This window comes from Choloepus didactylus, chromosome X (assembly GCF_015220235.1).
Source record: "Choloepus didactylus isolate mChoDid1 chromosome X, mChoDid1.pri, whole genome shotgun sequence".
Lineage (NCBI taxonomy): Eukaryota > Metazoa > Chordata > Mammalia > Pilosa > Megalonychidae > Choloepus > Choloepus didactylus.
Genome location: NC_051334.1, coordinates 30,711,180 through 30,727,584, shown reverse-complemented (window position 1 = coordinate 30,727,584; position 16,405 = coordinate 30,711,180). Strand labels below are relative to the sequence as shown.

General features: G+C 39.6%; 1 protein-coding gene across 10 annotated transcripts in view; it reads left to right on the top strand.

The window, feature by feature from the left end:
• Positions 1-16,405, top strand: part of DMD (dystrophin) — a 2,178,366-nt gene that overhangs the window by 1,922,857 nt on the left and 239,104 nt on the right. For all 10 annotated transcript variants that reach the window (XM_037821041.1, XM_037821045.1, XM_037821047.1 and 7 more), the window contains one exon: positions 766-826. In XM_037821041.1, coding sequence (XP_037676969.1) covers positions 766-826 — 61 coding nt within the window. The remainder of the gene's footprint in view (positions 1-765; positions 827-16,405) is intronic.

Below are 16,405 nucleotides of genomic sequence, written 5' to 3'. Positions count from 1 at the left end.
GGAATTTTTAGAGGGTCAGTTTGGGGAAAGAAAAAAATACAACTTAAGTACTTTTTAAAAAGATTTAACAGTGATCGATTTGATGAATACACAATAAATTTATTATAAAACAAATTCCCAGTATGTGAAATTTAATTTCACCTATAGGATTCATCACTCATCACAAAAGTTTTTATTACACTCTGGTATGAGGGGCCATTCTCTCACTGTTTGGTTATCTTTGCTAATCAGATCATGCCGGTCAGCTGACATTTGAAGCACCAATTAAACATATCTTGGGTAAATGAAATTAGATTCTGTTTAAACCAAATAAAGAGAAAAACAAGCATGCCAGAGTGATAAGTGTAGAACTTTAGCTTCAGTAAGTTAGAATGTAAACATATCACAGAGGGATGGTTCAGCTGCTAAACTAATAAAACCCAGTCAATCAAATAGTGAAAGATACTGAGAGGCAGCAACAGGAAGTGTTATAAGAAAAGCGCCCAATGGAGACGCAGAGTCTGCTCATTCTTTCAGTTTCTTATCCGTTCTATAGGTTTAACAGTGGAAAAGCTTTTTTTTTCCCCTTTGCATTTATCTTTGTGCCTGAATGAGTTCAATTTCACTTAGATTAGGACAGAAATTTCAGAACAGCAGGTTAATCCATCCGGTCTTCATGGGCAACTGAGCAAACAGAACAATATCAGTGTAAAATTGTAATTCTGGAGATTAATGTTGTCTTTCCTGTTTGTGGTGAACTTGCGTTCTTTTTTTTTCCTTTTTCAGCTTCTGTCCAGGGTCCCTGGGAGAGAGCCATCTCGCCTAACAAAGTGCCCTACTATATCAAGTAAGTTGGAAGAGTCACAATCTTAAAGGAGCATTTATTGTGGCTAATCTGTGTATTCACAAATGAATTCATTTTTTAAACCCGATGCTAGCCTGGCCTACAATACCTATTTATTTCTTCCTCGCAGAAGCTCGGATAGGAAACTCATGCTAAAATTACCACTGTAAATTTGCTGATGCAATAGGGAACAGCCTTTAAGGGAAAAAGCCACTTAAAGCAGCATTGGTGGTGTGTTTTGCGATGGGAGAGGGAGGGCAGATTGACAGTAGCACAAAAAGTTTCAGACAGTGTTGTTGATAGTGGGAGTGAATATTTACAAAACCAATGTCATTTATTTAGGGAGTTCCCCAGCCTTCTTTCTTCAGACAAAGATGGAAGATTTCTAGAGCTATGTGTACACAGATGGTTTTAGGTGACTGAATACTTCATGTACCCAAAAGGCAGTCAGCAGCAGTCCTGGAGATTCGTGGAGCTGAGATGCTCATTCTAGATACGCAGCACCCAGCATTTGTCACCTAACAATGATAGAGTGCTGCTGCTTTCTGGGACCATTTGTGTCAGTGAAAGGAATACAGGTGCCTGGAAGCGCCTTCTGAAGGAAGATGCATGAAATATAAATGACGATACATCGAGTTGATATGGAAGAGAGAAGGGAGAGGATCCTAAGTTATTATAATACCTTGACAGTCTCTTGTCATTTGGGCAGTAGTCTAACTTAAATTTAACTTTGAATTGGCTACTCTCTCCAACAACAATTAAAATTAATTGAGTTCATGGAAGCATCTTCTATACAACCTGAAGTCTTTGAACTTGCTCTTGCCATGAATCAGACTAAACATATTAACTGCATTCCCATTTTTCCCATTTTTTCAGCCTGCCATCTTTAATCTAGTCTATTTTCATTCTTCCACTGCCCATCAATTCTTCATAATCCAGTTCTAAAGCTATAACGATGGTCCTAGATCTTCATTACTGCAGTTCTCAGGAAATTTGATTTTATGCCTCTATTTTGTTATCTCAGAAGAATGAGAGTGAGAGGACTCTTTCAGCTCTTAAAGGAAAGACACATCCTGTAGGTTTACCCTTTGTCTTATAAATTTTTCCAGATGAGATGCCTCTTAACTTTGAAAATTCTTCTTTAACATACTTTGATCCTGCTTTTCAACTTTTCTTATTTTTAAATTTAATTTTCTTATATTTTAAGTTATTAGTCACACTAAATTACATATTTTAAATGCCTATTTGGAATCACATGTTTTATTAAATAATATATTGATTTAGACAGTTACTGTATTGCTTTACTTCCAGGCTATATTTTATTCAGATCTTCACATCTATCTTCTACCTCAATTCATCCTCACATATTTTCTTTTCTGCCTAAGATGTTTGAGACCTGCTACTTTTTTCAACCCATTTATGAGGTTCATTACCCAATTCCTATAGGAATTGAAATAAAGGCTAGTTTTCTCCTTTTGTGGATGAAGTTTTAGGTCCATCTAATAATGATAATAATAATAATAATAATAATGGTACCAAATAGAATCCAAGACATCTTTAAGCCATTATTCTCCAAATTATTATGTTTCAGGCTCATTACGGGTCTTGCAGGGATTCCTAGCATACCCCAGCCCCATTGCCCTTTCTGATGTTACACCTACTAGAAAAGATCCCAGTCAGTTGCTGAGAGGAAGCAAAAACAAATTCAGTCCAAAAAATTAAAAGGAGACAATTTCCAGAAAAGCAATAATCCCCCTCCAGCCCCCCAGTAAATTAGTCTCTTGCTGTTCCTCAGAACAGCTAAGTATTCTATTTGTTAGATGCTCCTTTGGGTACTTGAAGATCATGGTAGCGGTGTTGGTGAAGGCACGGGTCTGGGAAGAAGAAAACTTGAGTTCTAATCCTGGCTCTGTCATTGATTGTGTGACCTTGGGCAAGTCACTGAACCTATATATACCTTGCTTTCTCATTCATAAAATAAGAAGTTGGACTGGATGATATCTAAGGTCCTTTCTAGCTCCAAGAATCAATGAGTATAACATCCCATGGTCTTGTTCAAATTCAAACACCTAAGATCTCAGCTTTTTTTTTTCAAGAATTTTATCTTTATTTAAAAAATTATTTTACTTATTAATGTAATAAGTTCTTAGTTTAAAAAAACTATAGGAATTATATTTTTATACTATTTAATTAGCTTCCTATATGTTCTCTCAACCCACTCCAGTTTCTCCAGGTAGCTCTTTAAAGAGCTCAAATCTTGGTGTATAGTTTAGGACTATTAGTCTTCCTGGTTCAGTGATAAGAGACATAGAATAACAGATAGGAAAAGCTAGTAGAAAGGCAAGTATGGTGACTTTAAAAGCCTCTGAAATGATCTGTTCCTTGGAATGCGTAATTACATCATTTCTCCAAGATCTGTAAAACTTTTTGGAGAACATTTCTCTCTCTAATTATAGTCTATTTGAAATTAGGGATTACATAATTTCTCAAATATACCTAAAAAGCTGTAGTATAGAACACTTGTTCATATAGTATATCGTCAGTAAGCAGAACATCAGTGCCATTTGCAATTTATTATTACCCATTACCATTGCCCAAAACACATTTTTTAAAGCAAATTATTTTGAAGTACCTACAAGGTTCAGTGGACTTTATGCTCTGGCAAATGCCATTCATTATCTCTGGTGCCTTATTGGTCCAATAATATAATAATAAGTTTACAGTGACATTGTTTCAACCAGTCCCCATTTTTCCTCTTAATCTTGTTTATCTTGACTTCTATTCAAGAGTTTTCACCACATTTGCCAGCTGCAAAACCAGGTGTCTTCTCTGGCTATTTCCGTTAATGCTTTATAATTTTCCCTTTTCAATGCTGGGGTAAACTGATCATCTATACCAATAACACAGTTCCTACTTGGTGGTTGAGTTGTGCACTCATCCTTGAGATTTTAAATCATTAGTGGTATCTTTTGCTCTAGATTGCAAATCAGGCCTGCATCCTGACACCAGCTTTTCATTTGATGCTAAGAACCTTGATTTTGTTGCTTCAAACTTCATGTTTGTCTGGTTGATTAGTCTATACCATACATCATTGTTACAGTTTTCATATTCCCTCTCCCTTGGGGCTCTCTTATTCCTGCCAGCATCTCTTTCAGGTTATTTGATTACAGCTTTCATTGCCACTGAAAAAATGATCACCAACAATGTTCAACCTGTTACAACTGCCTTTTCCACTCTCTGCCATTTTTTAGTTTTTTTGGCCTACTGTCAAACTGATGAAAATTTCAATATAATAGCCTTTAACCAGCTGCTGCATTCTGTTAGGATTTCGTTCACCTTTTTACATTGCATACTCCCATATGGGTAAACCAAACAGAGCCAAGAGTTTGGCCTCTCTTGCTTTCTTAATGAGTTAGAAAATTATTTTCCTGTGTCTGGACTGTCAAAAGAATTTAGGAATCCCAAACTTGTTTGCAGAATGTTCCTGCATAGATGTCATAATAAGAGTATAAGAAATATCACAATAGGTCAGTTTAACAGGGCAACTGGCCCAGAACTCGGTCCAGATACAGGCACCAATGGGTACCTGGTCAGTTAATCTAGTAATTTTCACTTGAAAAATTTGGGTGCATCATGACCATCACTTAATAATGCATTGTAGATCAATTAGCCTTGAGTTATCCAGTGGTTTCTTCAACCTTTTCCCTTCCTCACCTCTGCCTTGTTATAGGAATAATAAGTTCCATAAATTTATTGATGTTTATATAAAAGAAGGCTTGTTTCAGTTTGCCTTGAGTCAACATCCTTTAACATCATAGAATGACCCCAATTAAATGCTTTGGAATTCAGTAAATACATTTATATTTACCCACAGTGGACTTTTAATCTTACACCCACCCCCACCCTCTACCCCACCACCAATAATCCCTTTTCATTTTTATCTTCCCAGTCGGAGAAATCTAATCCTTTTAGTCTTTTAGTATGTCCTTGAATGAAAGAAAGATAAGCTTTCCCCTTGATCATCTTAGTTGCTTTTCCCTGGATCTTTTCCAGCTCTATTATATCTTCCTTGGGATATTGTGACTAGAACGGCCCAAATATTGGTTATCACATTTGTTAGCCTTGTCTCTAGTCTCCACTCACTCATGAAGAAAGTAAATGCTTTTCACTTTCTTGCATTGGTGCCGAAATGGAGAAACCAATTGAGATCATAACCTGTTCTACATATATTAGTTATAGCTGAAGGATGGTTTTCTGCTACTTTTCCATAATAGCAGCTGAAGTGTTTGACCTTATATTTCCGCCAACTGTCCCTTAGGAAGGATTTGATTTTTAGACAAGCTGGTTCTTTCCTCCTTCAAAGACGCTGTGGTTGCTAAATGCTAGGAGGCACTCACTAATGAAACTCAGTAGTAAACCTGCTGACTCAATCAGCAGTAATGCGTTTCATCAGGTTCTCTTTCTAAATACCTCTGAAGCCCTTCACAGAAGAGTGAAAAATGGGGTTCTGGGGAACTTGCGAACTGTTCAGCTTTTTTTACATGCAGTGCTCAAGAAACAGCTCATATCCAAAGGAGTGTCTGTCTTTTTCTGCTGACTATTTTGGATGTTGTGTACACTACTGTAGATGTTGCCTGATGACCTTGATCTACCCTTCTGTCCACTGTCAATCCCAGGCATTTTTCTGTAACCACCTATTGCATCTGAGTTGCTCCAAACTTTTTGGTGGTTCTTGCTTAGCAGAAAGCAATAGAAAAACTTTCTGGCTGAAGCCAACAGTTGCCTCAGTTAACATTTCTTCTTACTGCTGCTGTGTCTGCTGCCAGAATTACTGGTTTGTGTTCTGACTGTCCTTCCAGCCTCCTTATGGCCTACTGTTCCTATGGCTCTGCTAGTGCAAGTATTTGACTCCCAGCATGGAATTATGGCCATCTGCCCAGACTTACCTTTTGGTATTTGTGTCCTCCTGTTTCCTGTTGTTCTGCATTCTGGTTTAAACTCATGGATCTTATTGTGATTTTTAGTACCTCTGCCGCCTAACTCCAGTATCATCTGAGTTTTTATATTCCCTCCCCGTCCCCATCCCCACCATATTCTGGGTAAAATTTCAGATTCCAAATCCTTCCCACATTTACATCTTGCCATATTCTTACTCCAGCTCCCATTAATTATGTCAGGAGTTGCACTAGTCTAAGTTTTGTTTAGTTTATTTGTCCCTTTGAGTTATTGCTATTCTGATGCCTGTATTTATATACCAGAGGAAGGAGTGGTTGGTTAGCTATGCCTTAGCTTTAACAGCTATCAACATAATAGCTCTCTCTGTGTTGACTGGTTTGCAGTGGATACATTTTGTGACAATGAGGATGGGCTCTGATTATAAGAAATACTGAACCTGACACAGAAAACATTCTCTTAGTTCTCTTTGCTGATGCCTCACTGTTCTAGGAATGGTAGAAGTCTTCTGACTTCCTGTTGGAATACTGGATGAGAGTTGTGGGGCTTTTCTTAATTTTTCTTAGAATATGAATACAATATGCATATATAATTGTGTGCTCTTTCTGGTAAGATTCTTCTCAGGTATATTTTCCTTCAAAATATACCTTGTAACAGCTGACAAGACAATATGAAATAGTGGAAATATTAAATAGACCAGGCTTGTCACAAACATTGGGACTGGCGGATTGATGTGCTGAGCCCTCGAGCATGGGACTTGCCCTTATGAAGCTCATTACCACAAAGGAAAGTCTAAACTTGTATGTAATGGTGCCTAAGAGTCTCCCCCTGAGTACCTCTTTGTTGCTCAGATGTGGCCCTCTCTCTCTCTAACTGAGCCATCTCGACAGGTGAACTCACTGCCCTCCCCCCTACGTGGGACCCGACTCCCAGGGGTGTAAATCTCCCTGGCAACGCAGAGTATGACTCCCGGGGATGAATGTGGACCTGGCATCGTGGGACTGAGAGTATCTTCTTGACCAAAAGGGGGATGCAAAATGAGACGAAATAGTTTCAGTGGCTGAGAGATTCCAAATGGAGTCGAGAGGTCACTCTGGTGGACATTCTTATGCACTATATAGATAACACCTCTTAGGCTTTAATGTATTGGAATAGCTAGAAGTAAATACCTGAAACTACCAAACTCCAACCCAGCAGTCTGGACTCCTGAAGACAATTTTTTTTTTTTTTATCATCATTTCATTGAGATATATTCACATACCACGCAGCCACACAAAACAAATCGTACCTTCGATTGTCCACAGCACCACCACACAGCCGTACATTCACCACCCAAATCAATCCCCGACACCCTCACCAGCACACACACAAAAATAACAAGAATAATAATTAGAGTGAAAAAGAGCAATTGAAGTAAAAAAGAACACTGGGTACCTTTGTCTGTTTGTTTCCTTCCCCCATATTTCCACCCATCCATCCACAAACTAGACAAAGTGGAGCGTGGTCCCTACGGCCTTCCCAATCCCACCGTCACCCCTCACAAGCCACATTTTTATACAACTGTCTTCGAGATTCATGGGTTCTGGGCTGTAGTCTGATAGCCCCAGGCATCCACCACCAGCTACCCCAATTCCCCAGAACCTAAAAAGGGTTGTCTAAAGTGTGCGTAAGAGTGCCCACCAGAGTGACCTCTCGGCTCGTTTTGGAATCTCTCTGCCACCGAAGCCCATTTCACTTCCTTTCACATCCCCCCTCCGGTCAAGAAGATGTTCTCCGTCCCACGATGCCGGGCCTACACTCCTCCCCGGGAGCCACACTCTACGTTGCCAGGGAGATTCACCCCCCCGGGCGTCCGACCCCACGCAGGGGGGAGGGCAGCGATCCCACCCTTCAAGTTGGCCCAGCCAGAGAGAGAGGGCCACATCCGAGCAACAAAGAGGCACCCAGGAGGAGACCCCTAGGCACAAATATAGGGAGGCCTAGCCTCTCCTCCGCAGCAACCGTCTCCCCAAGGGTAAAACTTATGGTAGAGGGCTCAACCCATCAAACCACCAGTCCCCTACGTCTGTGGTCATGTTAGCAACCATGGAGGTGGGGTAGGCGAATACCCCTGCATTCTCCACAGGCTCCCCAAGGGGGCACTACATCTTTTTTTTTTTCCTTGTTTTTCTTTCTTTTTTTTTTTTTTAACTTTCCCTTCTTTTTTAAATCAACTGTATGAAAAAAAAAGTTAAAAAGAAAACAAACATACAATAAAAGAACATTTCAAAGAGACCACAACAAGGGAGCAAGAAAAAGACAACCAACCTAAGATAACTGCTTAACTTCCAACATGTTCCCACCCCACCCCAAGAAAGTTACATAATATAGCAACATTTCTGTGAACTTGCCCCCACCACATCCATCAGAAATTAACAGACCACAGTCATTTCCGGGCATCCCCAGAACGTTAAATAGCTTATCTGTTCTTCTTGGATTATTGTTCCCCCTTCCTTAATTGCTCTCTACTGCTAGTTCCCCTACATTCTACATTATAAACCATTTGTTTTACATTTTTCAAAGTTCACATTAGTGGTAGCATATAATATTTCTCTTTTTGTGCCTGGCTTATTTCGCTCAGCATTATGTCTTCAAGGTTCATCCATGTTGTCATATGTTTCACAAGATCGTTCCTTCTTACTGCCGTGTAGTATTCCATCGTGTGTATATACCACATTTTATTTATCCACTCATCTGTTGAAGGACATTTGGGTTGTTTCCATCTCTTGGCAATTGTGAATAATGCTGCTATGAACATCGGTGTGCAGATATCTGTTCGTGTCACCGCTTTCCGATCTTCCGGGTATATACCGAGAAGTGCAATCGCTGGATCGAATGGTAGCTCTATATCTAGTTTTCTAAGGAACTGCCAGACTGACTTCCAGAGTGGCTGAACCATTATACAGTCCCACCAACAATGAATAAGAGTTCCAATTTCTCCACATCCCCTCCAGCATTTGTAGTTTCCTGTTTGTTTAATGGCAGCCATTCTAACCGGTGTTAGATGGTATCTCATTGTGGTCTTAATTTGCATCTCTCTAATAGCTAGTGAAGCTGAACATTTTTTCATGTGTTTCTTGGCCATTTGTATTTCCTCTTCAGAGAACTGTCTTTTCATATCTTTTGCCCATTTTATAATTGGGCTGTCTGTACTATTGTCATTGAGTTGTAGGATTTCTTTGTATATGCAAGATATCAGTCTTTTGTCAGATACATGGTTTCCAAAAATTTTTTCCCATTGAGTTGGCTGCCTCTTTACCTTTTTGAGAAATTCCTTTGAGGTGCAGAAACTTCTAAGCTTGAGGAGTTCCCATTTATCTATTTTCTCTTTTGTTGCTTGTGCTTTGGGTGTAAAGTCTAGGAAGTGGCCGCCTAATACAAGGTCTTGAAGATGTTTTCCTACATTATCTTCTAGGAGTTTTATGGTACTTTCTTTTATATTGAGATCTTTGGTCCATTTTGAGTTAATTTTTGTGTAGGGGGTGAGGTAGGGGTCCTCTTTCATTCTTTTGGATATGGATATCCAACTCTCCCAGCCCCATTTGTTGAAAAGACCATTATGGCTCAGTTCGGTGACTTTGGGGGCCTTATCAAAGATCAGTCGGCCATAGATCTGAGGGTCTATCTCTGAATTCTCAATTCGATTCCATTGATCTATATGTCTATCTTTGTGCCAGTACCATGCTGTTTTGGCAACTGTGGCTTTATAATAAGCTTCAAAGTCAGGGAGTGTAAGTCCTCCCACTTCGTTTTTCTTTTTTAGAGTGTCTTTAGCAATTCGAGGCATCTTCCCTTTCCAAATAAATTTGATAACTCGCTTTTCCAAGTCTGCAAAGTAGGTTGTTGGAATTTTGATTGGGATTGCATTGAATCTGTAGATGAGTTTGGGTAGAATTGACATCTTAATGACATTTAGCCTTCCTATCCATGAACATGGAATATTTTTCCATCTTTTAAGGTCCCCTTCTATTTCTTTTAGTAGAGTTATGTAGTTTTCTTTGTATAGGTCTTTTACATCTTTGGTTAAGTTTATTCCTAGGTACTTGATTTTTTTAGTTGCTATTGAAAATGGTATCTTTTTCTTGAGTGTCTCTTCAGTTTGTTCATTTCTAGCATATAGAAACATTACTGACTTATGTGCATTAACCTTGTATCCCGCTACTTTGCTAAATTTGTTTATTAGCTCTAGTAGCTGTATCGTCGATTTCTCAGGGTTTTCTAGATATAAGATCATATCATCTGCAAACAATGACAGTTTTACTTCTTCTTTTCCAATTTGGATGCCTTTTATTTCTTTGTCTTGCTGGATTGCCCTGGCTAGCACTTCCAGCACAATGTTGAATAACAGTGGTGACAGCGGGCATCCTTGTCTTGTTCCTGATCTTAGAGGGAAGGCTTTCAGTCTCTCACCATTGAGTACTATGCTGGCTGTGGGTTTTTCGTATATGCTCTTTATCATGTTGAGGAAGTTTCCTTCAATTCCTACCTTTTGAAGTGTTTTTATCAAAAACGGATGTTGGATTTTGTCAAATGCTTTTTCCGCATCTATTGAGATGATCAATTGATTTTTCCCTTTCGAGTTTTTAATGTGTTATAATACATTGATTGTTTTTCTTATGCTGAACCATCCTTGCATGCCTGGAATGAGCCCCACTTGGTCATGGTGTATGATTTTTTTAATGTGTCTTTGGATTCGATTTGCAAGTATTTTGTTGAGGATTTTTGCATCTATATTCATTAGGGAGATTGGCCGGTAGTTTTCCTTTTTTGTAGCATCTTTGCCTGGTTTTGGTATTAGATTGATGTTAGCTTCATAAAATGAGTTAGGTAGTGTTCCATTTTCTTCAATGTTTTGAAAGAGTTTGAGTAAGATTGGTGTCAGTTCTTTCTGGAAAGTTTGGTAGAATTCCCCTGTGAAGCCATCTGGCCCTGGGCATTTATTTGTGGGAAGATTTTTGATGACTGATTGGATCTCTTTGCTTGTGATTGGTTGGTTGAGGTCTTCTATTTCTTCTCTGGTCAGTCTAGGTTGTTCATATGTTTCCAGGAAATTGTCCATTTCCTCTACATTGTCCAGTTTGTTGCCATACAGTTGTTCATAATATCCTCTTATAATTTTTTTAATTTCCTCAGGATCTGCAGTTATGTCACCTTTTTCATTCATTATTTTGTTTATATGGGTCTTCTCTCTTTTTGATTTTGTCAGTCTAGCTAGGGGCTTGTCAATCTTGTTGATCTTCTCAAAGAACCAACTTTTGGTGATATTTATCCTCTCTATTGTTTTTTTGTTCTCTATGTCGTTTATTTCTGCTTTAACCCTTGTTATTTCTTTTCTTCTACTTGGTTTAGGATTGGTTTGCTGTTCATTTTCTAGCTTCTTCAGTTGATCCATTAGTTCTTTGATTCTGGCTCTTTCTTCCTTTTTAATATATGCGTTTAGTGCTATAAATTTCCCCCTTAGCACTGCTTTTGCTGCATCCCATAGGTTTTGGTATGTTGTGTTCTCATTTTCATTCGTCTCTATATATTTAGCAATTTCTCTTGCTATTTCTTCGTTAACCCACTGATTGTTTAGGAGTGTGTTGTTTAACCTCCAGGTATTTGTGAATTTTCTAAGTCTCTGATGGTTATTGACTTCTAATTGTATTCCATTGTGGTCAGAGAATGTGCTTTGAATAATTTCAATCTTTTGAAATTTATTGAGGCTTGTTTTATGTCCCAGCATATGATCTATTCTGGAGAAAGTTCCGTGAGCACTAGAAAAGTATGTGTATCCTGGTGATTTGGGATGTAATGTCCTGTATATGTCTGTTAAATCTAATTCATTTATCAGATTGTTTAGGTTTTCAATTTCCTTATTGGTCTTCTGTCTGGTTGATCTATCTATAGGAGAGAGTGATGTGTTGAAGTCTCCCACAATTATTGTGGAAACATCAATTGCTTCCTTTAGTTTTGCCAATGTTTCTCTCATGTATTTTGTGGCACCTTGATTGGGTGCATAGACATTTACGATTGTTATTTCTTCTTGCTGAATTGCCCCTTTTATTAGTATGTAGTGGCCTTCTTTGTCTCTCAAAACATCCCTGCTTTGAAGTCTATTTTATCTGAGATTAATATTGCTACACCTGCTTTCTTTTGGCTGTAGCTTGCATGAAATATTTTTTTCCATCCTTTCACTTTCAGTTTCTTTGTGTCCCTGTGTCTAAGATGAGTCTCTTGTATGCGACATATTGATGGTTCATTTTTTTTGATCCATTCTGCGAATCTGTATCTTTTAATTGGGGAGTTTAATCCATTTACATTCAACGTTATAACCGTGAAGGCATTTCTTGAATCGGCCATCTTATCCTTTGGTTTATGTTTGCCATATTTTTCCCTCTCTCTATTAATATCCTTTATTGTACCCATACCGAATCTCTTTAGTACTGAACCTTTCTCCAAGTCTCTCTGTCCTTTCTTTGTTTCTCTGTCTGTAGGGCTCTCTTTAGTATCTCCAGTAGGGCAGGTCTCTTGTTAGCAAATTCTCTCAGCATTTGTTTGTCTGTGAAAAATTTAAGCTCTCCCTCAAATTTGAAGGAGAGCTTTGCTGGATAAAGTATTCTTGGCTGGAAATTTTTCTCACTCAGAATTTTAAATATATCGCGCCACTGCCTTCTCGCCTCCATGGTGGCTGCTGAGTAGTCACTACTTAGTCTTATGCTGTTTCCTTTGTATGTGGTGAATTGCTTTTCTCTTGCTGCTTTCAGAACTTGCTCCTTCTCTTCTGTGTTTGACAGTGTGATCAGTATATGTCTCGGAGTGGGTTTATTTGGATTTATTCTATTTGGAGTTCGCTGAGCATTTATGATTTGTGTATTTATGTTGTTTAGAAGATTTGGGAAGTTTTCCCCAACAATTTCTTTGAATACTCTTCCTAGACCTTTACCCTTTTCTTCCCCTTCGGGGACACCAATGAGTCTTATATTTGGACGTTTCATATTATCTATCATATCCCTGAGGTCCATTTTGATTTTTTCAATTTTTTTCCCCATTCTTTCTTTTATGCTTTCATTTTCCATTCTGTCATCTTCCAGGTCACTGATTCGTTGTTCAACTTCCTCTAGTCTTGTACTATGAGTGTCCAGAATGTTTTTAATTTGGTCAACAGTTTCTTTAATTTCCATAAGATCATCCATTTTTTTATTTAGTCTTGCAATGTTTTCTTTATGCTCTTCTAGAGTCTTCTTGATTTCCTTTATATCCCGTACTATGGTCTCATTGTTCATCTTTAGTTGTTTGAGTAGCTGCTCTAGGTGCTGTGTCTCTTCTGGTCTTTTGATTTGGGTGCTTGGGTTATCCATATCATCTGGTTTTTTCATAGGCTTTATAATTTTCTGTTGTTTTTGGCCTCGTGGCATTTGCTGAACTTGATAGGGTTCTTTTAGGGTTTGTAGACCTATTGAAGTCCTTATCTCTAATTTATGAGATCTACAGCTTCGTGGAGTACACTTTCTCTAACTAACCAGCAGGTGGCCTCCACGAGCCACCTGTCCTCCACAAGCCAGTTCTCCCCTGCTTAGCCTTTTTGGTGAGTGGGGGAGTGAGTCTTGTGGGGCCCAATTGGTGTACCAAGCTTGCGTGTGTAGTTGGTGTTGCCTGCCCTGTATGTGGGGCGTGTTTCTGGGCAGTCGGGGAGGGGGGGTGGCCCTAACAATCAAATCTCCCTGGTGATCCTAGAGTTTTAAAGCTGCTGCAATAGTCTAATCCTTCAGTTCAGTCCTGCCACAGTTTGTCTCTGCCACTGACCCACAAGTCCTTGGTATTGGCTTATGGCTCCTGAGACTTGCAAGTGGGCCCCTCTTCCAGGCCGTGCACCCCGGGTCCTCTGTTGAGGGATGACTGTGCTATGTCACAGGTGAGTGCCGTCCCCCCAGGGCAGTTCTGGGCTGCTGGGCTGTGTAGGGAGGCTCCCAGTCTGCTCAAATGATGGCTGAATGGGGCTTTGTTAATTCACACTGCTCCACCTTCCCAACTCTGGGACAATCAGCTGAGGTTGCAGGGAAGGCTAATGTCCACGCCCAGTTTTGTGGTGTGTGCCTGTTATTTGAAGCACTTCCGTCACACTGGGTTGTCTGGGGCAGCTCTGGGCTATGGGGCTGGCGATGGGCAGGAGTGTTTCCTGTCCACCAGGATGGTGGCTGTGAGCGGACACCCCCCTTTTCTTGGGAAGTTGTAGTGTTTAGTGAATTTTCTCAGCCACTGGATTATTGCCTTTTGTCTCAGAGCTCTCTTAGTTCTGATCTTGACTTGACGTGCCCAAATTGAAAGTCTTTGAAGCTTTCTGTATTGGGCTTCTTAGAGTAATTGTTTTAGAAAAAGAAAAAAGGATTAAAAAAAAAAAAAAAAGGGGGCCCTCCTCAGAGATCTAATGGGTTATTGAAATGCTAATAGACAAAGCAACCAGGGCCATTAAGGAAAGGTCCACAGGGCAGAGAGATCAGCTTTTCTTCGGGATTTGCATATGCGCCTCAAGGCCTGATCTCCGCCCTTCCCCTTTCTGTGTTCACCAGAACTCCAAAAATCCTCTGCTTTTATTTTGGAGTTTTTCGTGTTGTTTTTTTTTTTCTATGCCTGTCTCCTCTCTGCTGGGCTGGCTGCTCTCAGATTCTCTGGTGTCTGGTCTCAGTCTATCTATGGTTGGAGTTTGGATCAGTAGAATGAGTTTCCGATAAGGGCTGCCACTGCAGTTCTCCCTTCTCCTTCCCGGAGCTGACAGCCCCTCCTCCCACGGGACTGAGCCTGGCAGGGAGGGGCGCGGGTCCCCTGGCCGCAAAATCTTACAGATTTCGCTGATCTCAGCAGTTCGACATTTTCATGAGTGTTGTATGAAGTATGCCCAAAGACAGATTGCTCTGTGGTGTCCAGTCCACGCAGTTCCTGGCTTTCTACCTACTTTCCTGGAGGAGTAACTAAAATATACAGCTCACCAGTCTGCCATCTTGCCCCGCCTTCTCTCCTGAAGACAATTATATAATAATGTAGATTACAAGGGGTGACAGTGTGATTGTGAAGACCTTGTGGATCACACCCCCTTTATCTAGTGTATGGATGAGTGGAGGAATGGGGATAAAAACTAAAGGACAAATGGGGTGGGATGGGGGGATGATTTGGGTGTTCTTTTTTCACTTTTATTTTTTATTCTTGTTCTGGTTCTTTCTGATGTAAGGAAAATGTTCAGAGATAGATTGTGGTGATGAACGCATAACTATGTTATCATACTGTGGACAGTGGATTGTATATCATGGATGATTGTATGGTGTGTGGATGTATTTCAATAAAACTGAATTTAATAAAAAATAAAAAATAAAAAATAAATAGACCAGGCATCAACAGACTTGAAATCTAGTTCCAGCTTTACTATTAACTAGCTGTTTGACCAAGTATGGATCACTTATCTTCTCTGGGGCTCAGTTTCTCCACCTGTCATCTAAGGTGACCAAATCACATGGTCTCACAGGTCATTTCCAATCCTGACAGTCTGTGATTTTATGAATGTCCACTTTGAAATAGAAATTGTTTGTGACAGTTTTCCAGAGGAGTGAAAATGAATCTTCATATCGCCCTTGAGAATTCTTATGGCACCATCAATCTTATCAGGATAGAAAGGGCAAATAATATTAAACCTTTTACTTAGCTGTTTAGCGCCATTGATGATAGGAAATGGATGTAACAGAGTATCAGCTGTCTAATTTGAGCTGTCAGTCTTTGAGGATGCTGGTGAATATCTCTAAGTAATTAAGTGTGTGAAATCACTGCCAAAAGCCTGGTGCTCTGACTTTTGAAAAGGCTTTAGTACACAAAGATAACCCAGAGATTAGTCCTCTCTGCCCTGCTTTCTCCCCCACAGTTTGATGGTTCCAAAGGTCACATTAGCTGAGTCTCATTAAGCTCTGGAACCACAATGAAGAAACAGTCGGAAATGCCTAATTGATGGTATGATCATGAAAACAACTCAGGTTAAGATATTAACTGAAAGAAAGTGGACGAGATGCCATAGTGTTTTGCAGAGTCCTGATTCTGGCCTTTGCTTCTGTAGACCATGTAGATGTTGGTATCTTCTATGCCTCAGAGGTTCATTAAAAAAAGGCTTGCAACCATCCTTCTATTTTTGTAAGTGGGTACGTATAAACTTGACTGAAATAACAGATTCCAAGAGGATAGGTGCTATATCTTTTTTTTTTCCTGGCATAATGCTTCACAGAAAGCCAGTTCTCAGTAGATGTTTAAATGAATGAATAAGTGAACACATGCCAGTAATTCCAAATGTTTCACCATTTCCTGACTCCTTATACCTTCAAAACATCTTCTCGTGTTTGTGTGTTAATTTAGACCTACCACCCGAATACATCGCTCATGTTCCTCTGGACCTCAGCTTTATTATTAGAAAGCATGCTGGGATTTTTCTGGTTTCTCCTATCTCCTATAGTTTGGTGCTTAGGAGATAATCCTTACATCCGCATCTGAATTGTACATAGTAAAACCTGAGGTCCCGATTCTGTTGTCATTAACAGTATGATGTGGGGTATAACTCTTACAGCTCATCTAACTCAT